The following is a 27,311-nucleotide window of genomic DNA, read 5'->3' as shown; positions in this document are numbered from 1 at the left end:
AAGTGTCTGGTGGTGGTGGCCGCTGCGCTCAGGAACCATGGTCTGCAGGTGTTTCCATACCTGGACGACTGGCTCATCAAGGATTCCACGTCTCAAGGAGTTGTCCTAGCGACCCAGCGGACTATCTGGTTCCTGCAGAGTCTTGAATTCGAAATCAACTTCCCGAAATCCCATCTCCAACCTTCTCAGACTCTTCCATTCATTAGAGCTGTTCTGGATACTGTCCAACTCAGAGAGTTCCTTCCTCAACAACGTCTGGAAGCTCTTCTTCTTTGTCATTCGGTCTCCTCTCACCCGTCCATCTCAGCGAGACACATGATGGTTCTTTTGGGTCACATGGCTTCTACAGTACACGTGACTCCTTTTGCCAGACTTCACCTCAGAATACCTCAGTGGACCCTGGCATGTCAATGGACGCAGGTTTCCGACCCTCTGACTCGACACATCCAGGTCACTCCTGCTCTGACACAGTCTCTTCGCTGGTGGATGCTCTCTTCCAATATCCAGAGGCTTACTTTTTCACACGCCCCGCCATCAGAAGGTTCTCACGACCGATTCTTCAACTTACGCTTGGGGGGCTCATCTAGATGGTCTCCGTACTCAAGGCTATTGGACCAGTACGGATCGTCAGTGTCACATCAATCTCCTGGAACTCAGGGCGATTTTCAATGCTCTCAATGCTTTTCAGCATCTGCTTCACGACCGTGTAGTCCTCATTCGCATGGACAATTAAGTCGCAATGTATTATGTCAACAAACAGGGAGGCACGGGATCTGCCTCCCTCTTGTCAGGAAGCTCTGAAAGTTTGGGATTGGGCGATTCGCCACAACATCTTCCTCAAAGCTGTCTACATTCAGGGGGCGGACAATGCCTTAGCAGACAACTTGAGTCGTCTTCTACAGCCTCACAAATGGACTCTCCATTCCACAACCCTTCATCACATCTTCTCTCAGTAGGGAACGCCTCAGATAGATCTCTTTGCAGCCCCCCAGAACTTCAAGCTGCCTCAGTTCTGCTCCAGGATCTACACTCCTCATCGCCTCGAGGCAGATGCTTTTCTTCTGGACTGGACGAATCTCTTTCTATATGCGTTTCCTCAATTTCCTCTCATTCAAAAGATGCTGGTCAAGCTGAAGTCCGACCACACCACTATGATTCTGGTTGCTCCTCGGTGGCCCAGACAACCCTGGTACTCCCTTCTACTTTCTACCAGTTTTTCCCTCTCTGCTTACGCAGCATCAGGGATCTTTGCTTCATCCCAACCTGCAGTCTCTACACCTGAGCTTGGTTCCTCTCAACATAGCTCCTCTACAGTTTTCTCAATCTGTGAGGGATGTTTTGGAAGCTTCACGGAAGCCTACAACTAGACAATGCTATCACCAAAAATGGACTAGATTCTCTACTTGGTGTTTTTCTCATCATAAGGAGCCTCAACTTTCCTCCTTATCTTTTATTTTGGACTATCTGTTGCACCTTTCACAGTCTGGTCTCAAGTCTATGTCGATCCGAGTCCATCTTAGTGCAATTGCTGCTTTTCATCAGCCTATTGATGGGAAACCTGTCTCTGCTCATCCTGTGGTTGCCAGATTCATGAAAGGACTTTTCAATGTCAATCCTCCTCTCAAACCGCCTCCGGTGGTTTGGGACCTGAATATTGTTTTTGCTCAGCTGATGAAACCTCCATTTGAGCCAATGGACAAGGCTCATCTGAAGTTTCTCACTTGGAAAGTGGTATTGGCCTCACTTCTGCTCGGCAAGTCACTGAGCTTCAAGCGTTTGTTGCGGATCCACCTTTTACAGTGTTCCATCATGACAAGGTGGTTCTTCACACTCATCCAAAATTCCTTCCTAAAGTGGTCTCGAAGTTTCATCTCAACCAATTTATTGTACTTCCAGTGTTTTTTTCCAAAGCCTCATTCTCATCCTGGAGAATCAGCTCTTCATACACTGGACTGTAAACGTGCTTTGGCATTCTACTTGGAACGCACCAAACAGCACAGAAATGCTCCTCAACTTTTTGTCTCCTTTGATCCGAACAAGTTGGGACGTCCTATCTCTAAGCGTACCATCTCCAATTGGATGGCGGCTTGTATCTCATTCTGCTATGCCCAGGTTGGATTTCCTCTTCTCAGTAAAGTCACAGCCCATAAGGTCAGAGCAATGGCAGCTTCTGTGGCTTTTCTCAGATCTATACCTATTGAGGAAATTTGTAAGGCTGCCACTTGGTCCTCGGTTCATACCTTCACTTCTCATTATTGTCTGGATACTTTCTCCAGACGGGATGGACAGTTTGGCCAAACAGTGTTGCAAAATTTATTCTCCTAAGTTGCCAACTCTCCCACCATTCCGCTTTGGTTAGCTTGGAGGTCACCCATTAGTGAGAATACCTGCCTGCATGTCCTAGGATAAAGCACAGTTACTTACTGTAATAGGTGTTATCCAGGGACAGCAGGCAGCTATTCTCACGTCCCACCCTCCTCCCCGGGTTAGCTTCTCTGCTAGCTATCTGAACTGAGGTGATGCGCCCTGTGCTGGGCGGGAAGGCACTCGCGCATGCGCGGTGCGGGCGACTCGAAACTTCGAGTTTCTTCAAACAAGTCTGCTTGTGAGGTGTCCGCATCGGGGCTCCGTTGGATCACGTCACCCATTAGTGAGAATAGCTGCCTGCTGTCCCTGGATAACACCTGTTACGGTAAGTAACTGTGCTTTTTCGTCCCTCCCATCGATTTTGTCAGGGATCCTTGGGCTCGTCCTCCCAGGGATACCATTCCAGTTACAATTCGAATTCTAGATATCCTCAGGCATCCGGATCCTGGGCAGCTACTGTTTTCCCCAATGATACTAGAAGTCAGGCAGGACTTCCTGATATTGGGGGTCGACTTTCTTAGTTTTTACCAGAAGTGGACTCGCATATCCTCAGATCAGTGGGTGCTGGACATCATTCAGAAGGGGCACAAGATAGATAGATTTCTTTTGTCTGCCTCCGGATTTGTTTCTGGACTCGCCAGCAGGTTGGCTGGAGAAGGAATTAAAGGTCCGTGCTACCCTGCAGCCTCTCTTGGATATCTGAGCCATAGAACCCGTTCCAAAACACGAATCAGGTTTCGGCAGATATTCCTTATACTTCATCGTGCAAAGAAAAGCTCAGAGGACTGGAGGCCCATTTTGGATCTCAAGTCGGTCAATTGCTTCCTGTGGATTCCTCATGTCTGAATGGGAACTGTGCCCAGTCATTGCTGCTGTCTCTCCTGGGGAGTTTATAGTGTCTTTAGATCTCACGGAAGCTTACCTCCATATTCCAATATTTTTCAGAGCATCGCAGGTTTCTACGTTTCCATGTTCTGTTGCAGCATTTCCAGTTTACGGTTCTTTCCTTTGGGCTCGCAACAGCTCCCCACATTTCCACCAAAGTGATGGTAGTTGTAGCGACTTTTTTATGCAGGCAGGGTGTCCAGGTACATCCTTACTTGAATGACTGGTTGATCCGAGCTCCGTCTTGACAGGAGTGTGAACGTGTGGTGGAGACTGTGATATCTGTTGCAGGGCTTGGGTTGGATTGTCAAATTCAAGAAGAGCCAGTTGATGCCGTCATTGATCATGGATTATCTGGGCCTTCTCTTTGACACCATGTAGGGTTGTGTTTCTTCCCGAGCCACGCAGACAGAAACTTCAGCAGCAGATCAGGGATCTGGACCTTCCAGCCCACACGGCCTGGCATTATCTGCAGGTGCTGGAGTCCATGGCAGCTTCCTTGGAGGCAGTCCCCTGGAAAAGGGTGGTCTCCGCAATGTCATCCCCTTCATATGCAGCTCCCCTGGATGGAAACAGCGTGCAGCAGTCTGCACTGGTGGCTTCAGGAGGAGCCTCTCCGCCAGGGCAAGCTTCTTCGGATCTCAGAGTGGATAACTCTTATGATGGATGCCAGCCAGCCTGTTGGGTTGGGGTGCTCACTGCAGGGACCACTCCATTCAGGGGCAGTGGACTCCTTGTCAGAAGCGTTGGTCGGTCAGTCGTCTGGAGCTTTGGGTGATTTGTGTGGCGTTGCTTACTCTCCAGCCCTCTCTGGAGTGTGTGTTCTCTGACAACACCACAGTAGTGGCATATGTAAATTATCAAGGGGGCACAAGAAGCGCTCCCTTGGGCCAGGAAGCGTGCATGCTGTTTCGCTGGGCAGAGTTATATCTTTTATTTCTCTTGGCAGCGCATGTGGCTGGACTTCCTCAGTCGACAAGCTTTGGACCCGGAAGAATGGTCCCTCTCGCAGAAAGCATTCCGTTTGATCGTACAGTGCTCAGGTCAGCCTCAGATGGACTTGATGGCTTCAGCAGAAAACTCAGTAAGGTGCTTCTTCAGTCGAAGAACAGAGTGCAGAAGCTTAGGGCTGGACGCCTTGGTAGGCTCAAGAACTCCTTTGTTTGCTCCCTCTGTGGTCTCTGGTTGGTTGGGTTATCCGCCAGATAGCAATGCATCCCGACTTCATGATTCTGATTGCTCCGGACTGGCCTCATTGCCCGTGGTATGCAGATCTTGTTTGTCTTCAGCGGGACAGGAAGCTCAAACTCCCTCTTCTCAGTCAGGGTCCAGTGCCCATGGAGAACCCACAGCGCTTTGGTTTTATGGCATGGCTCTTGAGTGCTCAGTCTTGATGAGGCATGGATATTCTTTTGAAGTCCAAGAAACCCTCAACTATAGCTTCTTATGCCAAAACCTGGAAGGCATTCCAACAGTGGTGTGCTAAGGATCGGGTGGAGCCTAAGCGGGCTTCCATTTCAGTGGTCCTGGCCTTTCTTCAGGTGGGTTTAGATAAGAGTTTAGCGGTGGCCTCCCTAAAAGTTCAGGTAGCTGACCTTTCATATTTCAGGGCACGCAGGGGTTTTAGTTCACTTACTGTTCATCCAAATGAGGGGGCACTTCATTTGTGGCCTCCCTTCGTGGAATCTTAACATCGTTCTACAGCATTGGTCTCAAATTCAAACCCTTTGCAGGGCCATATTTTGGATTTGTAAGTACTTGGAGGGCCTCAGAAAAAAAAATAGTTAATGCCTTATTAAAGAAATGACAATTTTGCATGGGTTAAAACTCGTTATAGTTTATAAATCTTTCCTTTTGGCTAAGTCTTAATAATAATATTGTAATTTATAGCTAGAGACATATGATCAAGAAACTTTTATTTTATTTTTGTGATTATGATAAAACATACTGAGAGCCTCAAAATAGTACCTTGCGGGCTGTGAGTTTGAGACCGCTGTTCTACAGGGTCTTGTAGAAGCCCCATTCGAGCCATTAAAGGTACTCTTTTAGATCTGACGATCAAGACTGTCTTTCTGGTCACCATTGTCTTGGTACAGTATATTATGGAGCTTCAACTCTTTTGTGCAGGGAATCCTTTCTCCAAATCACAGATGCAGGAATTGTTCTCCGTACTGTTCCTTCCTTTCTACTGAAGGTGGTTTCCGCCTTCCATGTCAACCAGGAGTTTCGTTTGCCTGCATTTTATTCCACAGGCTCCGAGTGGAGGGATCAGATCTTGCGCAAGCTGGACATCAAGAGAATCTTGCTTCACTATTTGGAGAGGATTAATGATTTTCGGCTGTCTGATCATCTCTTTGTCCTCACTATTCTGCCTTGACATGGTTGGCCGGCGTCTAAGATCTCGATTGCTTGAGGGATTCATATGACCATTTTCGTGTCTTATATCACCCACAGCAAGCAACTGCCAGTTTCCCTTAAAGCCTACTCGACTAGAAGTGTTGCTGCTTCGTGGGCAGAGTCTCGCGCGATTCATCTAGATGAAATTTGCAGGCGGCTACTTGGTCCTCTTCATACCTTTACCCGGTTTTACCGGATGCATGTGACTGCTTGCTCTGATGCTGCTTTTGGGACCTTGGTGTTGCCTGCAGGCTCTTCTGTCCCTCCCTAGACACTGGCAAAAAACTAGTAAAGGAACAAGCTACTTTAAATACCTTTTTAAACGAGAGTGGCGCTCAGAATCCAAGATGGAGTAAAAAACTTCAAATTGGGGTGCAAACCCCTAAAATGCGTTTTTTATAGAATCAATCATTGCACCATTTTGAGTGAAAAGGTAATAGAAAGTGCTTATTGAAAAACACTCTTGCTTTAAATGTCCAATAAAGTGAAAATGTTCCAACTATTATATAAGTTCAACTACATGAGTTCAAATCAGAACTTATCTTAATGGTTCAGATAGCGTTGACCCGGCGAGGTTCTGACGCGTTTCGCCAATCCTGGCTGCCTCAGAGAACCTACTGCACTGCTAGTGAACTACTGCTTAGTTTAAAGGTGCTTCTTTATCTAAACAAAGTAACAAAAACAGAAAATGATGCTGGTTTGTAACAAACATTCATAGTGAAACTATTTTACAGCTACTAAACAACTCTCATGACGCTGACAGCAGGGTACCTGGTACAAAGGAACTTCTTTTACATTTCCTGTGACGTGGGAACTCAGCTGAGCTCCCTGTATTTGTATAATGACGATGTGTCAATCACCTAATGAAGAAACGCCCACCACTCTACTTCTTTGTTTAACCCTTTGGGAGACACAGTTTGCCAGTGAAATATCCACCTTTGTTCTTGTTTCCACAACCAAGCTTGTACATTGCCTCCCCTATCCAGGTGAGCCACTTCCAAAACAACAAAGCGAAGATCTTGCAATTGATGTGGGGTGACATGCCAGTGTTGTACCAGGGGGGCCCCCATATCACCCCTCCTGATTTTGCTCAAGTGTTCAGTAATACGAGTTTTGATTCTCCTAGTGGTGTGCCCAATGTAGAGCATGCTGCAAGGGCACATAATCATATAGACTACCCCCTGAGTATCGCAATCAGTATACTGCTGAAAAGTATGCATCTTAGGTAAAGTGGGATGTTTGATATACAGTATGTGGTTTCTAAAGTGTAACAACAAATGCTACAGTGACCACATTTAAAATGACCTACAGGATGCACAAGTGAACTGGTTGATGTACTGACAAACTGAGAGGAGGTCATGCGGTCACGCAGATTTCTGCCTCTAGAATATGCAAACAAAGGAGGTTGTTCAAGGCTTTTGTGAACTTGTAAGATGTGCCAATGTGTATTGATGATCTTCTTAATGGCAAATGCTTTGTAAGAATAAGGAAGTGTGCATACCATCCGGGCTTCTGCTTGGTCAGATTTAGGCTGTAACAAATAAGTACGATGGGCATATAAAGCCCTTTTATATGCCTTTTTGATGATGCTGTTGGGGTATCCACGTTCCACAAACCGTTGCCACATATCACGAGCACGGGTCTTGTACTCGGCTTTATTGCTACATAAGCGTCTTAGCCGCAAAAATTGACCCACAGGTAAATTATCTCTGAGGTGGCGAGGATGATAACTGGTATAGTGAAGCAAATTGTTTCTATCAGTGTTCTTCCGATAGATCGTGGTTTCAAAAGAACCATGGTGCAAAGAGATAAGAATATCAAGAAATGCAATCTGAGTGTCTGACGTAACTGCGGTAAACTGTAAATGCGAATTGCACAAGTTAAGCCACTGTAAAAATTGATGAAAGACTTCCAGGGTATTGATCCAAACTGAAAAAATGTCATCTATGTATCGTTTCCACACATAAATGTCAGAAAAATACGTAGAGGTATAGATATACTTATCTTCAAAATCCGATACATAGAGACAGGCCAGTGACGGGGCCATTGTGGCCCCCATAGCAGTGCCCTGTATCTGCAAAAAAAATTCTGTGTCAAACATAAAATAATTGTGTTTTAATGCAATGCTAGCGATGGTTACTAAGAAGTCCACTCGAGCTGGAGATAACTGAAGGGTACCTAGATGTTTCCGCACTACCTCAATGGCACTGAGCTGAGGAATATTGGTATATAAAGCTTGTATATCAAGGGTAACCAAAAAAGCCCCCTGAGGAATAGAATGAGATTCTTGAAGATCCTTTACTAGTTTTTTGCCTGTTTATGGTCATTTGGGAACAAATCTCCTTTTTTTGAAATTTACCCAGTTGTGTATATTGGACCTCCCTAGACACTGCCATTGCTTTGGTATGTCACCTAGCATACTGAATCTGGAAGGGATGTAACATAATGGAAGATTAGGTTTTTATCCCAGGACAAGCAGGCATGATATTCTCACATGTGGGTGACGTCATCTACGGAGCCCCGATGCGGAAGCATTTTCAAGCAAACTTGATTGAAGATTTAAGTTTGCTCTGCTGCTCCACGCATGCATGCCTTCCTGCTCCACTAGGGGGTGCATCCCCTCGTGGTCTCCAGTTCAAAATTTTCCGCTGAGCCTAGAAGTCGTGTTTTTCAAGCTCTGCCCCAACTGCCTTCTAGCACCGCAATTTTTTCTTGTTTTTTCTCGATTAAGTCGCTGTGCGTGAATTCTTTACTTTTCAACTTGATTCCTGCTTCGTTTTTGACGACCCGGAGGCTTCCGTGGCCGCGTGGCTACTCGAGCTGTGGCTACTTTCGATTCTATGTCCCGGCCTTTGACCGGCTTTAAAAAGTGCACCCGGTGTGAGCGGCTTCTTTCCATCACAGACCCGCATCGCTGGTGCATCCTCTGCCTGGGGGCGGCTCATCCAACCGACTCCTGCCCTCAGTGTGCTACTTTCCAGAACCGGGCCCTCCGTCGAAGAAAAGCCCGCATGGCGGACCTTTTTGCTCGGGACCAACCCTCTACCTCGGCCTCGAGGTCGGCCCCGGCCTCGGCCCCGGCCTTGACCTCAGCCCCGAATACCTCGGCATCGCCCCGAGACCCGAATCCGAAGCCCTCGGGACAGCAGAAAGCCTCGGCCCCGGGTAAGTCCCCTCTTCCTTCTTCAGGTTCCGTAACATCGAAGAAGCCAGCCTCGGGGACACCGTCGACGCATGGCGGAAACCCCATGCTTACAGCCTCGGCTAAGCTCTCCAAGCCTTCGGGCCGTGCCTCCACCACACGGGAATACTCTGATACGAGGTCGCCCCCGGTGGAGTGCACCGAGGCAGTGGACATGCCTTCGATGCTGTCCGTGCCCGTCTTCCAGGACTTACTCCGAGCGATGATCTCGTCGGAGCTGTCCGCTGCAATGGCCCAGTTACAATCGGCCTCAACCTCGACCCCGCAGATGCCAGACCAGCCTGAGCCTCGCATCGAGCAACCTCGGGGAAAAGTGCGCAAGCTTCGCCGCATCCCATCCTCCTCGGACTCCTCGCCGAGGCGCCCGAGACGCTCTCCCTCCGCAGACCGCCGCGGGGCAAAACGTCGTGCTAAAACGACAGAAACCTCGAACCGCCGTACCTCCAAGAAGGCCCGAGGTTCACCAACTCTACGAGGCCGTTCTCCTACACCTCGTACGGGACCACTAAGGGTGGCTGAGTTATCACTCTCCAACCCGCACATCCTCCGAACTCCCCCCTCGGATCGGGACCCCGACCCGAGGTTGCAGGTATTCTCCGAGGGAGTCCGGGTCGAGGTCACCGATTCGACATCGATCGGTACCCCGAACCCCGGCATCGTCTCCGAGGGGCTCCTCGAGACGCTGAAGATCGACGACCCCGGAACACTCTCACAGTGCTTCCCCGGTCTCGGAGCGTGGATCGGAGCAGGAACCTCGATACTCGAGGGAAGCCTCCCCATCCTTCTCCACCCGACGGAGGTCTCGTTCACCGACCCCGCACGGGGCCCCGGGAACATCCCGCCCATCCTTCACTCGCTTTGTCCAGGACATGGGCTACGCTTTGGACTTAGACCTCCAGTCCGACTCCAGATACTCTAAGGAGTACCTAGCGGAGCTGGATATGCCATCACTGCCCAGAGAGTCCCTTCGCTTACCACCTAACCCGGTACTCCAACAGGCCTTCTTCAGGAACCTGGAGGCCCCCTACATGGTCACAGCCGTACCCTCCAAAATGGAGGCCAAGTACCGCACAGTACCCTACCCGGGATTCGAACAACCACAGCTCTCCCACCAGTCGCTGCTAGTAGAATCCTCCTTGAAAAAGGCTCACCCATCCCATCTCGGTCCCCCCAGGCCGAGAAGGCCGAACCCTGGACAAGTTCGGCAGGAGACTATATCAAAATGCAATGATGGCCTCTAAGGTGCAAAGCTACACTTTCACCTTCACATCCTACCTCAAACACCTCATTGGACTATTGAGAGCCTTTGAGACTGACCTCCCGGCCTCCTGGCAAGGAGCGTTTGGCCTGCTTTTAGAGTCCCTCTCCAACCTGCGCCTCCATCTATTCCACGCGGCATACGATGGCTTCGAACTCTCCTCTAGAGAGGCAGCCTTTGCTATCGCCATGCGCCGACTAGCTTGGCTGCGCCTGGTCGACATGGACCCCAACTTGCAGGACCGGTTGGCTAACCTCCCCTGTGTGGGAAAAGAACTGTTCGAGGACACTATCGAGGCGGCTACAAAACGCCTCTCCGAACACGAACGCTCGTTCGCCTCCCTCGTCCGGCAAAAGCCTAAACCGCCTGCGTCCAGGCCGTACAGGGCCCCTCCGCGCCGCTACCCACAAAAATCCACCCCTGCCTTCTCGCGGCCTCCACCCAGGCGTCCGCAAGCCCACCACCGGGCCATACCCAAGTCCCAACCGCCTGTGACTACCAAACCATCCCCGTCCTTTTGACGGGATACGCGGAAGGGGGCGGGCCCCCTCCGCCATAGTCCCAGGCCTCCTTCCCATCGGGGGTCGCCTCAAAGCCTTTTACCCTCGCTGGGAACAAGTCACGTCGGACGCATGGGTCCTTGGCGTGATCTCATCAGGATACTCTCTCAACTTTCGGGCCATTCCTCCGGACAACCCCCCAAGGAATTGCCCTCCCAACCGGACGCAGCTACCCCTACTCCTCTCCGAAGCTCGAGACCTGCTTCGCCTGAGAGCAGTGGAGGAGGTTCCCCCCGACCAACGGGGGAAGGGCTTCTACTCCCGTTACTTCCTGGTACCGAAAAAAACGGGAGACCTACGCCCAATACTAGACTTGAGACGCCTCAACAAATTTCTGGTACGGGAAAAATTTCGGATGCTTTCCCTACCGACCCCCTACCCCCTGATCGACGAGGGCGACTGGCTCTGCTCCCTCGATCTGAAGGAGGCGTACACACATGTCCCAGTGCACCCCGCTCACCGCAAGTTCTTGCATTTTCAGGTAGGGGACTGGCACCTACAATACCGTGTCCTTCCCTTCGGCCTAGCATCGTCACCTCGGGTCTTCACCAAGTGCCTCGTGATAGTCGCAGCAAGCTTACGCTCCCAGGGCCTCCAGGTATTCCCCTACCTGGACGACTGGCTGATCAAAGCCCCGTCCAGGGAAGCGGTTATCTCAGCGACCCAACAGACTATTACCTACCTACAAAGTCTGGGGTTCGAGATAAACTTCCCAAAATCCCAACTACGCCCCTCCCAGTCCCTGCAGTTCATCGGGGCCACGCTGGACACGGTTCGCCTCTGTTCCTTCCTCCCCCCTCCGCGTCTAGAGGCGTTAGTAAGTCTGAGTCAAAGGTTTTCCCTGCTGACCTCGGTATCAGCTCAGCAGATGATGACTCTTCTGGGCCACATGGCCTCCACCGTCCATGTCACACCCTTCGCCCGCCTCCATCTGAGAATTCCTCAATGGACCCTGGCCTCTCAATGGCGTCAAGACCGGGACCCGATCGACCGCCCCGTGACAGTGACGCCTTCTTTGCAACGATCGCTCCGCTGGTGGGCCGACTCTTCAAATCTTTCCAAAGGTTTGCTCTTCCTCACCCCACCCCACAGCAAGATACTCACCACGGACTCATCGGAGTACGCTTGGGGAGCCCATCTAAATGGCCTCCGCACTCAAGGGATGTGGTCAGCAGAAGACCGTCGCTGCCACATCAACGTGCTAGAGCTTCGGGCCATCTATCTCGCAGCTGTAGCTTTTCAACATCTGCTCCACGACCGAGTGGTTCTCATCCGAACCGACAACCAGGTAGCAATGTACTACGTAAACAAACAAGGGGGAACAGGGTCTTGGTCCCTTTGCCGGGAAGCCCTGCGCCTCTGGAAATGGGCAATCTCCAACAACACCTTCCTTCGAGCGGTGCACATACAAGGAGAACAAAACTGTCTGGTGGACAGACTCAGCCACCTCCTCCAGCCACACGAGTGGTCACTGCACTCTCAGATCCTATGACAGGTGTTCGAAAAGTGGGGGATGCCTCAAATAGATCTATTCGCATCCCCCCACAACCACAAGCTGCCTCTCTTCTGCTCCCGGATGTACTCCCCGGACCGGCTCGAGGCCGACGCCTTCCTCCTCGACTGGGAGGGAAGGTTCCTGTACGCGTTCCCGCCATTTCCTCTGATACTGCGGACGCTTGTCCACCTGAAAACAGTACAAGCCACCCTGATCCTGATTGCCCCTCGCTGGCCACGCCAGCCGTGGTTTTCCCTTCTACTTCAACTCAGTGTCAGAGATCCACTGCCTCTGCCTCTGTTTCCCTCTCTACTATCACAGGGTCAGGGTTCGCTATTACATCCCAATCTTCAATCTCTTCATCTGAATGCTTGGTTTCTCTCCCCCTGACTGCTCTCCCCGTGTCTCAATCAGTCAAGGAGATATTGGAGGCCTCTAGAAAGACCTCGACGAGAACCTGCTACTCCCAGAAGTGGACCAGATTCTCAACCTGGTGCTCCTCCCACAGCCAGGACCCGGTGTCGGTCCCCGTCCCTCTGGTCCTTGACTATTTACTTCAATTATCTCATTCCGGCCTAAAGACCAACTCCATTCGAGTACACCTCAGTGCGATTGCGGCCTTTCATCAGCCCCTGGAAGGGAAAGCCCTTTCGCTCCATCCCTTAGTCTCTCGCTTCATGAAGGGTCTTCTGAACGTCCACCCTCCTCTCAAACCTCCCCCGGTGGTTTGGGACTTTAACGTGGTTCTGGCTCAACTAATGAAACCTCCATTTGAGCCCCTAGACAAATGCCATCCAAAATTCCTCACTTGGAAGGTGATTTTCCTGCTCGCGCTCACTTCCGCCCGGCGGGTTAGTGAGTTACAAGCTCTGGTAGCGGACCCACCCTTCACGGTATTCCATCACGACAAGGAGGTACTCCACACCCATCCAAAGTTCTTACCTAAAGTAGTGTCTGATTTTCATCTCAATCAGTCCATTGTCTTGCCTGTGTTTTTTCCCAAGCCCCACTCTCATCCCGGAGAAGTGGCGCTCCACACTCTTGACTGCAAGAGAGCGTTGGCCTTTTACCTCCAACGCACTCAGTCACACCGGAAAGTCCCACAACTGTTTTTTTCCTTCGACCCAAACCGGTTAGGTCACCCAGTTTCCAAACGCACCTTGTCCAACTGGTTGGCCGATTGCATCTCCTTTTGCTACGCTCAGGCTGGTCTCGCGCTGCATGGTCGAGTAACGGGACACAAGGTCCGAGCGATGGCAGCCTCCGTAGCATTCCTCAGGTCCACACCTATTGAGGAAATCTGCAAGGCTGCCACGTGGTCTTCGGTTCATACCTTCACCTCCCACTACTGTCTGGACTCACTGTCCAGAAGCGATGGCCGGTTCGGCCAATCGGTATTGCGAAATCTATTTGCTTAAATTGCCAACTTCCCTCCATTCCTTTTCAGTTAGCTTGGAGGTCACCCACATGTGAGAATATCATGCCTGCTTGTCCTGGGATAAAGCACAGTTACTTACCGTAACAGGTGTTATCCAGGGACAGCAGGCATATATTCTCACAACCCGCCCACCTCCCTGAGGTTGGCTTCTTGGCTAGTTAAGTGAACTGGAGACCACGAGGGGATGCACCCCCTAGTGGAGCAGGAAGGCACGCATGCGTGGAGCAGCAGAGCAAACTTAAATCTTCAATCAAGTTTGCTTGAAAATGCTTCCGCATCGGGGCTCCGTAGATGACGTCACCCACATGTGAGAATATAAGCCTGCTGTCCCTGGATAACACCTGTTACAGTAAGTAACTGTGCTTTACCTTCTTTCTTTTAGTCCCTGGAGGATTCAGTACGGCCCACCCTCTCTGTGTAAGCTCAGTTGATCTGAATCACCTGTTTCCTGCCTCGGTTATTCTCCGTACAGCCAGTAGTCAGATCCTGTGGGGAGTTTGCTTTTCTATGAGTATGCATATTGTCAAAGGCTGTTTCATGTGGGTGCTCTTTGCACACAGCAGATTAGTTTTACATTGTTCCTCAATGGTTTTCTGTGTTGCCTTTAAGCTAGTTTATTGCTCTTTTTCATGTTTTGCAGAGCAGACCAGTTCAGAAATTGTTTATGTTACTGAGGCGCTTCCCCAGTACCTCCTTCCTTGTCCTGGATTTGTTCAGGTATGTTGCTTGACTTTGGGACTTAACTACAGAGGGCTCTAACTCTCTCTAAGGTGGGAGGAGCTTGTGCTCAGAAAAGTGTTATGATTTCTGCAATTTCCAGATTGCAGGAGGGATTGAACACCTAGTGTACTCAATCCTCCACAGACTAACAGAAAGAAGATTATCGAAGGTGAAAGCCTAATCTTCCATTATGTTCATGTAGGCGTATTATTATGGCATATGATTTGGAGAGAATGAGAGCCAGAAGGCCTTGAGCATGCGCAGATGCTCAAGGCCCAGCCCAGGCAAGAGGCGGGACCTTTCCTTAACTGGAACCGGCACGCAGCAGATGAGGTAGGGAGTAGAGAATGACCTGGGGACCGTTTACCGTGGTAAACCGTGAGTCACTGCAGTAAATCCGCAGGAATGGAGACATTTGCAACTGGTTCCCCGCAGGAATGGGGACAAGATCTTTTACCGCCCCGTGGGAGCGGTGAAAAGTCTTACACCTGTGGTAAAAAAAATTGTGCCCGTGTCAGACTCGGCATCTTCTCCCTCTTGTGCCTATTTTACCTTCAGGAGCCTGCCATGCCATGATGAAGACAGAAAGAACCTAAAACCAAAGCCTGAGACCAATGTGATTTGAAAAATAAAATTACCAGACAACAAAAAGAAAAAAAAATAAATTTATTTTATATTTTGTGATTAGAATATTTCAGATTTGAAATATGCATCCTGCTAGAGCTGGTATTAGACATAACTGGGAACCGCAAAGTCCAGGCTGTGCTTCTTGCTTCCAGCTGGCTTAGGGCTCTCTCTCTGACCAGGGAGCAGTTGCCCTAGTTGCACTCCCCTAACATTATTCTTGCCATGTGTGACTAAAGTATTCTGTTAGCTTGATTTTTCTCTGTAGCATTCTGTAGTAATTTGGTTTGTTCAGTTTTCACAATAGTAAAGGAGATATTTGTGAAAGGGAGAGGAGATGGGTTTTGTTGAACCTTGCTCTTTTATTTGTGTTTATAAAATGACAATTGTCAGAGGAAAAGCTTCCGCCCTCACACACGTGACTGCAGGGCGGAACAGTCAGGCTTCGCGGGCATCAGTTTCTTTTCTAAAGCGCCACGAAGGTAAGGGGTAAGGAGGGAGGTAGATTTGGCTGGAGGGAGGAAGGGAAGGGGCCGTGTGTGCGATCAGGGACCGCGTGCCTTCCCTCCCTTAAGTTTCTTTACGCCGCGAAGGTAAGGGGGAGGGAGGGAGATTCTCGGGGCGGTGAAGGGGACGGCAGGTTCGGGGACGGGGCAGTGAAGGGGATGGTGGTTCGGTGACGGGGCAGTGACGGGGACAGATTTTTTCCCCATGTCATTATCTAGTAAGGAGCTTGTTTGGGCGGGCGGGAGGGAGGGGGATGCCATTTCCAGCATGGGGGTGCGATGCCGGTTCTCGAGGGGGGGCATTCGTGAGCAGGGGGGTGCTCGTTTATTGGGACAGTGCTCGTTTTATGAGTTAAGGTTTACAGGAGTGTTTTGCTCGTCTTGCAAAACACTCGCAAACCGCGTTACTCGCAAATCGAGGTTCGACTATATAATCCTTAGGATTCTCAGTTCTAATTCCAGTTTCAGCGGGGCTTTACGCAGTGTTATTTAAGTGTCATCATTGGTGATTCAAGGAGGGTTTATTATAATTTGTTGTTGTTTTTTCTTTATTTAGTTTGTTTCATGTTGTCAGCCCAGTCAGCAGCCAAACGAGTGACTTCTATTGATTTTGTTGATATTGTTTTCTTTCTTGTATAAAGAAATGCATATTGTAATATCATCTACGTAGGAGAAGTGAAGACTTTCTGTCCTAGTGTTGACATTGCTATGTTGAAAAGTATTGGGGAGAGGAATCATGTGATGCCATGGTAGGGAGCAGACGCTGATGTACTGAGCTCCTCACTTCCCCCAATAAATCTGCTATAATTCTTCCGGATAGTTGTCTTTTGTGACGCCTTGCCATGACTGTTGGTTTCTTTGGGCAGCTAAGGATCGGCGGAGATGACTGGGTGGCGACCTGTTTGCTTGATGGCGTCTAAAGCACTATGGAAGGAGAAATCATGGCCTTTGGAGAGCAAGATAGTTGAGTCTTCCACGCCACAGGGCCCTTCAGTCTGCTCAGCCTGGACAGCAGAAATAATGGCTGAAGTCACAGCAGCAGTTGAAGCTGCCCTGGACAAAAAGTTACAAGCACTGTCGATTGGGCTGAACCAGCCCATGAAAGATTGGACTGTATGGATTTGGAGGTCAACCAGCTGCAACAATGTGTCAGTGACCTGGAAGACAAGCAGCAGTCATCAGAGGGCCCGACACAAGTTCTGCAACGCCAGATTGAAGATTTAGAGACCAAATTGGAAGATCTTGAAAATCGCTCAAGGTGGAACAACCACAGATTGATTGGTTTACTGGAATCATTGAATGAAGGAAACCCACCACGCTATTTAGAATCCGGGTTTGCTGGACAGATGAACTTTGATAACATGTTGGGGCCAGTTCAAATCTAAAGAGCATATCGGGTGGGTCCCCCTAAAGTGGCTGGTTCACAGTGATCGCCCTCCGCATACTACACTTTGCCCACAAGGAAGCTGTTTTACGGGTGATTCGATCTGGTGTGACGCTGCTTTTGGATGGGCACAAAATACTATATTTTCAGTATTACTCGACAAGATTGGTGGCGACAAGGAGGGAGTTTTCAACCTTGTTTATTACCCTGGCGGGGAGAAAGATCAAATTTGCCCTACTTTACCCTGCCCATCTCCGGATACAAGTTGCTGGTAAAGATAATTTTTTTTGAAGAGGTCCGCCAGGCTCAAGATTTTGTTAATATTCACCTGGATCCTACTTCATTTTCTTGAAGGAACTCTGATATTTTTCTTATGTGGCTTGGCTGCCTTTTGCCAGATGTTGGACCTCTGTGCCTGCTGTGGACTTTAACCTGGCCCTCTTGAGTATCTACTTTCCTGTGATCTCTTCCTATTATTATGAACTCTGGTTCACTTTCTACATAAGCCTTTATAGCCCTGGAAGTATAGGATTGGTCTGCTTAGGCCAGGGATCTCAAAGTCCCTCCTTGAGAGCCGCAATCCAGTTGGGTTTTCAGAATTTCCCCAATGAATATGCATTGAAAGCAGTGCATGCACATAGATCTCATGCATATTCATTGGGGAAATCCTGAAAACCCAACTGGATTTCAGCCCTCAACAAGGTACTTTGAGACCCCTGGCTTAGGCCCTGATTGACTTGAGTTTACAGCTGGGTGAAGTTGGCACTAGAGTGACTAGCTCACTTAGTAGGCACTGGGAATGTTGAGGGGAAGGGAAGCCTTTATGGCTTTGGGGATGAGGGGTTGAGGTGGTGGGGAATGGGGATTTGAGTTTACTTGGGTAGGAGGGTTGGGTAAGAGTGCATGGTGCTTGAGGGAGTGTGGGGCGAATTTTTTAAAAAATTCTGTTTTATTGGCAGTGTTCTCTGGAGGGGGTGGAGGCTGGTTAGACTGGATAATAAGTCTTGTTTGAAATGGCCCCACCATTTAGGCCAATGCTGAAAATTTTGTCTTGGAATGTTTAATGAGTCGCCCATTAAACGTAGTAAGATCTTGCAAGTGCTGAATAGACAAAAGGCCCGTTTGGCTTTTCTTCAAAAGACACACCCGAGTGCATCTGAACACAAGAAACTATGCAGATGGTGGGTTAGTGATTATATTGATAGGCCTTCCTCTAATAAGAACGTTGGAGTTCTTATACTCATTCGGAAAGGCCTCCATCTGCAGAAGCATACTGTTTTGGTGGATGATAAGGGTTGTTATGTTATTGCTCACATTACTCTTAATAGACAGGAACTTGTGTTGGTAAATATTTATACCCCTAATGATTATGAAAAATCCTTTTTCAAAACTATTATGTCACTTACAGTCCCTGTACTGTACAAATGTGGTGATGGGCAATTTCAGTGTGGTCTATGACCCTCTGAAGGACACATCCCAGCACCGGGGCATCTCCACAGTGGATTTTACAAAAGGGGTTCATTTGCTCTGTTTGGACTTGTTTGATTCTTGGCATCTTTTTCATCCCCTGGCTGAGACTATATCTATATGTCTCAAGCTCATTATACTCAGTTGAGGATTGACTACTTATTGCTCTCCTCTTCTTTTTCTTCCTGTGTGGGCTCAGCAGAAATAGGTCCAATTTGTGTGTAGAATCATGCTCTTATCTGAGTGGACCTAGAGGACCTTCAGATGGCTCCATCTAGACCTCCTTGAAGGTTTCCTGGAGCATCTTACGGATTAGCTTTACTTGGAATGGCAACTCATGTCTCCAGTGCGATTGTGTCATATTTTAAGTATCAAGTTACCCAGATATGTTAAGGACAATAGTATTTTATTTGACACTTAGAAAACTTTGAAATTTATTAACAGTAGAGAAGTCTACTTGTCAGTCCTTATGGTTAAACTCCAAGATTCAAATTGGCTAGTCTAAGATCTTCTGGAAGCATTGGATGCAGGCAGGTGTAAGTACACTAGATGATGATGTATCAGATGGGAAAATACTTGATTTTTCACGACTGCAACAATTATTTGGCATAGCAAATTCTTAAGTGTATAAATGGTTGCAGTTGAAGCAAGCCATTCAGAAGGGGTTACCTGATTGGCGAAATCTTAAAAATCAGTATAGTTTGCCGGTCCTATGCTTCCAGACGGATTTCCTAGGATATCAGGCCGCCCAGTGGTATAAATTAATATCTGGAATAAGAAACCAAAAAATAGCCTTAGAGACATTTGGAGTATTGAGATAAAGCAACAGATTTTTACGTCTCAATGGTCATGAATTTGGACTTGGAGGATGAGATATATGGCGTTAGCATCTATGAGACAAACGTGGGTTTTTTTCTGTTACATAGAAGTTTTTGGACCCCTGTTAGATTGCAAAAAGTAGATAGTTCTAGGTCAAATAGATGCTGGCACTGTCATCTCGATATAGGGACAATGGATCATCTGCTCTTCTTTTGTCCCTTGATAGTTAACTTTTGGCAATCCATTTGGAGTCAAATTAATAGAATACTGGCAAATCCAGTGGGTTTGACATATGATACAATGCTATTTGGCATGTTGATGAGGGCTAAAAGCCCAATAACTTCTCATAACAATAAACTTCTCTTTATTATGACAGAGGTTGCCATACAACTTATTTTGAAGAACTGGAAAAACTGGGATCGGTTAATTTATAATTTCTGGTGGGAATCTTTATGCCATACTTTTAAACTAGAACGTATGATAGCCATACAACTGGGACATTATAGAAAATTTAAGGATGTTTGGGAACCATTGACAAAATTCTGTAAGGAATGATTTATTGATTTTAATTTTGCCCTTTGAGTATACATGTCCAGGTAGGGTGGGAGGGTGGTAGGGATATACCATTATTAAATTGGGACAGGTTATTGAAAGAATCTCTGTGTTTATGTTTTTCTTGATTAGTCATTGGGTGGGTGGGAGGTGAAAAAATTTTTGCTCATGTATGTATGTATGTAAGATGAATGTATTTAATTTTTTTTAATTATTATATGTATTTATTTACTTGTTTATTGCACTGTTGATAGTTGGAAAATCAATAAAGAATTTAAAAAAAAAAGGTTCTGATTGAATTTTGGAGTGGTATTGGGCTTTTAATATATTAGTAATCTGTAAATTGAATTTGTTTAATTTTATATTGTGGCAATGATAGAATGGCAGCCAAGATGTTGTTTAGGTTCACTTTATTATTGGTACATTTAACAGCTAAAATTCTTGATGATTAATTTCGAAGTAACAAAGTTAAAGGCAAAATTAAATTCCATACTGGCACAAAGCTAAGCATGCATAACTTTTTCTTCTATTACAAATCTTTCAAGTGGGAAAAACCAGCTGTTTAATTAGCAGAAATGGAATAGACTTTCAGTTAGATTCCATGTGAGGAACAAATAAAGAAAGAATGTCTTGGGGGAGCCCTTTTAAAAATAATTAGGGAAAGGGTCTGCGGTGCTTACCAGATGGAAAATAGTTGTGGGTGGTCTGAGCTGGCAAGGTTGGGCATTTTATTTGGGTAATGTCTGGGATAAGACATGGAAATATCATGTTCAACATTTTCCCCTCTTTAAATACGTTCTGTAACTTGTTTTGTAAAAATAAATCTAATTTATACAGTTTTCTGTGAAAACAATCATTTATTGCTAATTTGTGAAATAGTTAATCAACAGATAAGTGTTTTATCATTATTAGCGATTTTTATTGTATTTCTACACACACTTCATTACTAATATTTTCTGCATCATGAAACATTACTAACAATGCCCTTTTATTGAGTCATTGTTCAAACTTTGTTTAACCTTCTTTCAGTTGTCAAACTGATTTTTCATCAAAACTTTTTTAAAGGAATAAAGACCATCCTTTTCATAGACCACTTTAACTAATAAACATTCAGGGGGGAGTAGCAACGAGGAGGAAAAATGGTCAAACCCTATTTGGAACATGACAAGACAATTTTTTTTTGCCTTTGTTATAAATCAATATTTGTCCTGGCCCCTATGTACCTGGTTTCTCAATTTAATCGGGACAGTGCTATTAGGCCCACATGCAGAATTCATTTGTTCACCTATCCATCATTAAAGGACTGCCGCTACAAAAGATTCCTGGACAGAACTCTTGCCTCCCAGGCAGGTAAATGGAACGACTGGCTGGGTAACATTATCATGCATTCCTCATCCTACTTCAATTTTAGAAAATCAATAAAAATGAATTTGTTTAATCGATTGTAACCTAAGAATCTTATAGTGTTTCACTACTCCCATCCTGTACCTTATATTCAATGACTTTGTAATGTAACCAATTCGCTGATTGTCTAGCACCTCTTGTTGTAAACTGCCTCGAACTATTATGGCTTTGGCGGTATATAAAAATAAAATTATTATTATTTCTACATCAGGATTATTCAACACATACACAGAAAATGTTAATTATCACTTATATTTAGTTTTTTTTAAAGAGATCAAGGCAGATGACTTTAAAATATACGTTATCCTCAGTAACAACTATAGGAAAATAGACAAATATAGTGGAAAATATAGACCGCAAATACCAAATTCTCAAAACTGACACATTTCGATCACTAAATTGCTTTGCTTTGCTAGACCGGTCCACCTCCAATGAAAGAGGAAGTTGCATCGTCAGAGGTGGACGGGCCAGCTTAGCAAAGGCCTCAAGGCTGCCTGATGGAATCGCATCTAAACTAGCGCTAGCGGCAGCTGTGTGGGGAAGTTAAAAGCACACAATGAGCTGCCACTAGGGAGAAGAGAGGTACTGCTGAGCCAGCAATTTCATCAGGCAGCCTCGGGCTTTTGTTGAACTGTCCCGCCTCTGACAAAAGAGGAAGTTGCATCATCGGAGGCGAGTCAGCCTAGCAAAGGCCTGAGGCTGCCTGATGGCATCACTGGCTAAACTAACGCTAGTGGCAGCTGTGTGGGGAAGTTAAAAGCATGCCGCTGGTCTGGGGGAGGGAGGCTGGGGAGAGAAGACAAAGGTGGGAGATAACACGATGGCAGAAGGAAGTTGGGAGACATACAGCGTTGGCGCTGCACACCCCTGACAATGGTGTGCATATTGAAAACTTCTGCTTTAGTTTATCACCTTTGCCATTCCTCAAGTGCTTAAATCTCCATAGGAGCAGGCTCCATATTATATAATCTGTAAGTTCACTTTCAGTTTCCATTTCTACATCAGATATTCCAGGTTCTTCCTGAAACTCTAGGTCAGGGTAAATAACTTCAGGCTAAGGTAGCCATTTTCATTCTGAATCAAAAAACCGAGACATTCTTAAAAAATCACGCGTTCAAATAAGATTGCTGGACAGCAGTGAAGGTTTCCTACATTTGCATGTGCCCATCGCTGATGGGCACATGTGCAGAAAAAAACCCGTAAAAAAACAAAAGCAAAAACACACTCTTCTGTCCCTGTGTTGTGATGCAGCAGGAGAGATGCCCATTCTCTCCACTGCATCGGTGACGGGACAATTGCGCGCCAGACACCAGCGTGCCGACAATCAAGCACTGACAATTCGGTGCAAGACACAAGCGCGCCGCAGGAAAATTTATTTTTAAAAAGCTCCCCCACTTTACTGCATACTGTTCGTGCTACTGTTGGGGGGGATGAAGCTCCCCACATTATAGAGAAAACGAAACTTTTCCTGAAAAAAAAATCCGTTTTCTCTATAATGGAGGGTTCCAAACCTCCCCCCCCCCCAACAGCAGCATGAACACTATGCAGTACCCCCCGTCGGAGCTCTTTAAAAATAAGTTTTCCCGTGGCGCGCTTGTGTCTTGCACCGAATTGTCAGCGCTCGATTGTTGGCATGCTGGTGTGTCATGCGCGACTGACTATGAACCACTGCATCACAATACCCCCCTAACATCCTGACTGCGACCTCCCCCCCCCCCTCCCGGCAACAGGAGAGATGTCCACCTTTTCCTGCTGCAAATAAAAAATAGTTAAAAAAAATCAGACCTGACCCAAATGCCCCGCCCCCCCCCACAGCAGGAGAGATGCCCACTCTCTCCTGCTAATAGTGACCCCCCTCCTCCTGCTAGTAGTGACCCCCCTCCCCCTTACCTAAACAGATGAGCTAGCAGGGAGGAGCCTTAAACATCTTGGACCAATCAGAGCCTCCTCGGATTCATCAGGAAGGGTCCTAGGGCTCATAGGTGGGGCCTTAGGCATTCGGGCCAATCAGAGCCTTAGAACCCTCCCTGGGTGTGGGGAATACCCAGTTATACATTGCAGCAGCAGTTGCAAGGAGAATGTCTTGCCGGCTCATCTGTTTAGGTAAGGGGGAGGGGTGCAGCGGAGACAGAGAGGGGGGTCACTACTAGCAGGAGATAGTGGGCATCTCTCCTGCTGCGGGGGTGGGGAGGCCATTCGGGTCAGGTCAGGCAGGATTTTTTAATTCTTTTTTTATTTGCAGCAGGAGAGAGTGGGCATCTCTCCTGCTGCTGTGTGGTCACGTTCAGGTCAGGTTAGGCAAGATTTTTTTTTTTTTAATTGAATGGGTTTTCTAGCAGTCTCACACTGACCGTCACCCCTGGACCAGTTGTTTTTTAGTCGCCAAAAGCTGACACCGCTTTTAAAAATGGCTCAGCATTTTTAAAGAATCCACCGGAGGGCTCATTTCAGTGTTAAAGAGCCCATTTGCATGTCAGTATCGGAGACTGCTAGAAACCTCGCTAAAGATGGAGATAATCCTTTTTGATAATCCGCCTCTAAACTGAATACAGGCTAAACTGCCGGAAAACAGTTTAGCGATGGCGTTAAACTTTTGAGAATCTTACCCTTAGTGAGGTACCTGGATTGCTGTAACCCTCTGCCTTTATCTCTGTCCCGAGTCCAGCGTGGCTTGGTTTGTGGCTGTTTCACCTTGGAGCTCTTACTTTGAACTGCTGCTGTTGGCTGCTGCTGCTTCCTGACTTTCACTGCTGTGATACTTATGGCTAGCCTCCAGGTGATTGCCTACCTCTAATTAGTGTTGCACTATGAGGTGTGTCTGCCTGACTAACCTTAGCTTTCTGCCTAAGGTTTGTACTCGACTTGGATTCAATGTGTTCCTGTTTTATTTTTCCATGTTGGCTCAAACCTGGCTGCTTTGCAGTCCACACTTTTGGTGACTTTTTAGTAAAAATTCCTACCGGTATATATTTTTTTCTATCTACATTTTCCTTCCTGTCAAATGGCTGGGCTTTACAGCAGGTTGAAGACAGCCACATTTGGCATTTCTGAGTTTAATTCAAGGTTCACAGGGACTTCCCTGTGACAATATGTAAGATAAATGTAGATATAGGGTAAATATACTAATCTAATAGACACACATGTAGGGTGAAGATATGTGTAAAGACTACAAACTCGTGTATCGTGACACCATTGTAAAACCCTTAAATCAGGGGTGCCCACACTTTTTTGGGCTTGTGAGATACTTTTAAAATGGTCAAGTCAAAATGATCTACCAACAATAAAATTTAAAAAAACACAAAGCACACTGTACGCAGAGAAAATGTTAATTATCATTTATATTCCGGGTTTTTTCAAAGAGCTCAAGGCAGTTGACTTTATGCAATGTCACCTCAGTAATAACTATACAAAAATAGACAAATATACCCCCCCCCCTTTTTTATTAAACCGCGATAGCATTTTTTAGCGCAGGGAGCTACGCTGAATGCCATGTGCTGCTCTCGATGTTCATAGGCTCCCTGTGCTAAAAACCACTATTGCGGATTAGTAAAAGGGGGCCATAGTGCAAAATATAGACAACAGATATAAATTTTCAAAACGGACACATTTTGATCACTAATTTGAAAATAAAATCATTTTTCCTACCTTTCTTGTCTGCTGATTTCATGAGTCTCTGGTTGCACTTTATTCTTCTAACTGTGCATCCAATATTTCTTCCCTTCTTTCAGTCTCCTATATGCTTCCTCTCCTCCAGACCTCATTCCCTCCCCCAACTTTTTCTTCCTCTCTCCCTGCCCCCCTTCCCTTTCTTTCTTTCTCCCTGCCCCCCTTTCTTTCTATCTGTCTGTTTTTCTCTCTCCATGCCCCCTTTCTTTCTGTCTCGCTGCCTCCTTTCTTTCTGTCTGTCTCCCTGTCTTTCTCTCTTCATGCCCCCATTCTGTTTGTCTTTCTCTATGCCCCCTTTCTGTCTCCCTGTCTTTCTCCCTTTCTGAATCCCTGCCCCCTTTCTGTCTTTCTCCATGCTCCCTTTCTTTCTGTTTACCTTTTTTCTTTCTGTCTCCCTGCCCCCTCTTTCTTTCTTTTTCTTTCTCCCTGCCCTCCCCAAGCCATTGCCGCCACAGCCATTGGGGAACAGGCTGCCGCCACGTTCTGAGCTCCCCCTGCTTCCACGCCTTAAAGAGGACACAGAAGCACCGGGACCAGCCTTCCCCACTCAACAACAATTCTAACGTTGGAGAGGAAGTTCTGGGCCAGCCAGGCAGCGATTGTCTGGCCCGGAGCTTCCTTTCTGATGTCAGAATTGAGGTCGAGTGAGGAAGGTTGGTCGGCCCAGTGCTTCAGCTTCCTCTTTATGGCTTCGCGAAGCAGGTAGAACGTGAAGGCAATGCGAGTCTATCACGGAGCCCGGGATGGACTCCGTGATCAACTCTCGTTGCCTTCTCGATCTACTGGTCGATCGCAATTGACCTTTTGGGCACCCCTGCCTTAAATCATAGTTCATGTATAGTAGCACCATTACTGAATTTCATGTATTGTAATATCATTTACTCATGTATTGTAACATCATTACTTTCAGCTCATGTTTCACAACACAGCATTTGAAGCTAATGCAAACCGCTCTGAATTGACTGCACAGTCATTAGTAGCAGTATAGAAGCTTTCAATAAACAATAAAGAAAATGCCTTCTATAGACATTTTGAAAGGTCACTTGGACACACAAAGTCAGAGGCGTGAAGAAAGTACAAGAGTTTTATTTACAGCATGCTGGACTCTTGTGCAGTGACCAGCCTTCTTACAAGAGTGCCAGAAACAGGAAATGCACGGACTTTTATAATAATAATAATAATAACTTTATTTTTCTATACCACCATAGTCAGGCGACTTCTAGGCGGTTTACATTGTAAGAGGGCTGGACATTCAGCGAATAACAAAAGGTCTTAATACAAAACAATAAGTCTACATACAATACAGTACAGTACAATACAGTGAGTCTAAGTACAATACAATACAATAAGACTAGATACAATACCATGCAATGTGTCTAATACAATATAATAGCCTAATGGGAAACTAATGTGCTAATTGGAGTTCTATGGGTAATGAATACCTGAATACTTTAGAGCTTACATATGAGTAGGAGTTCTATGAGTAGAGGATATCTGAATAGATGAGGAGCTTCTTGAGAGGAAGAAGAAGGCGTTTACGGGGAGGGGAGTCTTAGTGAGGGAGGGTCCTAGTGAGGAAGGGGACAGTTTTAGTCAACGAATTTAGCGAATAGGGCGGTTTTGATCGATTTACGGAAGGCACTGTAAGACAGATTGGGTTTGTTTATGTAGTTTTTCAGCCAAACTTGCTGTCTGCTTGCTTGGAACTTAAAGGTTCTGTCCAGGAATGATTTGTATCTGCAGCCTGTAATCTTTGGGTATGCAAAGAAGTTTTTGTTTCTGGTTGCTCGTGTGGGGTTGTGCAGGATGAAGTGAGTTTGCCCTTTTTACAAACTAATATATGCAAAATCTACAACTTCTCATTTGTTACTTCTATAACTTTTCTACAATTATTATTGGTCCTAAGCCAGCACTTGCGATAGGTTCAGGAGTACAACTTCTAGTTCTACAAGAAGCTAATTCATTTACCTGCTTATCTAAGCCTTGCAGTTCTAACTGTTACATGTTTAGGAGGGCAGGGTACATCATGGCTCAAACTCTTATCTATTTAGCTTACAATGTGGTAAGGCAGGGACATACATTTCAAGCAGATGATGTCAGCAGATTGTACACTTTTTCCAGCTATGTAGGCCAGAGCAGTATTTTAAACAATAGTTAACCATTTCATGACCCTACATTCCCCCCTTTCAGGCTGGCGTACCTAAGGAGCAAAGCCTGACAAAATAAAGTTAGGGGTTAGGAAAGTCGGGGTCCCCAGTGGGTATGGGATGATACTGGGAGAGGGCAAGAGCCAATGCAGCAGTGGAACGGTTGACAGCAGAGTCCACAGTGCGGTGAAGAAACTTCATGGCCAGTGGGACCAAACATGGTAGACAACGTAGAACCAGGGAGGACAAAGCAGTTATCAGCAGAATTGTTTTCAGGGTTGTACCGGATGGGTAACCAGGAGCCCAGGGAGCCAGAGAACCAGTCCGTACTGAGGCCATACCAGGTTTGAACTGGAACATGAGCCAGCTTGGTGATACGGTCTACAACTTTCTCAATCACTGTACCATCATCATCAAGTT

The 27,311-nt window shown here is 46.8% G+C and overlaps 1 protein-coding gene across 2 annotated transcripts in view; it reads left to right on the top strand.

Annotated features, from left to right (window-relative positions):
* Window positions 1-27,311, top strand: part of CLYBL (citramalyl-CoA lyase) — a 623,747-nt gene that overhangs the window by 10,712 nt on the left and 585,724 nt on the right. Inside the window, exon 1 of one of the 2 annotated variants that reach the window (XM_033949753.1) lies at window positions 14,252-14,319. The exons of the other annotated variant lie outside the window; for it this stretch is intronic. Coding sequence (XP_033805644.1) covers window positions 14,267-14,319 — 53 coding nt within the window. The 5' untranslated portion in view covers window positions 14,252-14,266. Of the gene's footprint in view, window positions 1-14,251; window positions 14,320-27,311 lie in introns of those variants that run through there. 2 annotated transcript variants of the gene reach the window in all.

This window comes from Geotrypetes seraphini, chromosome 6 (assembly GCF_902459505.1).
Source record: "Geotrypetes seraphini chromosome 6, aGeoSer1.1, whole genome shotgun sequence".
Lineage (NCBI taxonomy): Eukaryota > Metazoa > Chordata > Amphibia > Gymnophiona > Dermophiidae > Geotrypetes > Geotrypetes seraphini.
Note: the sequence above shows the minus strand (reverse complement) of the source record. Positions and strands in the feature narration are given on the sequence as shown.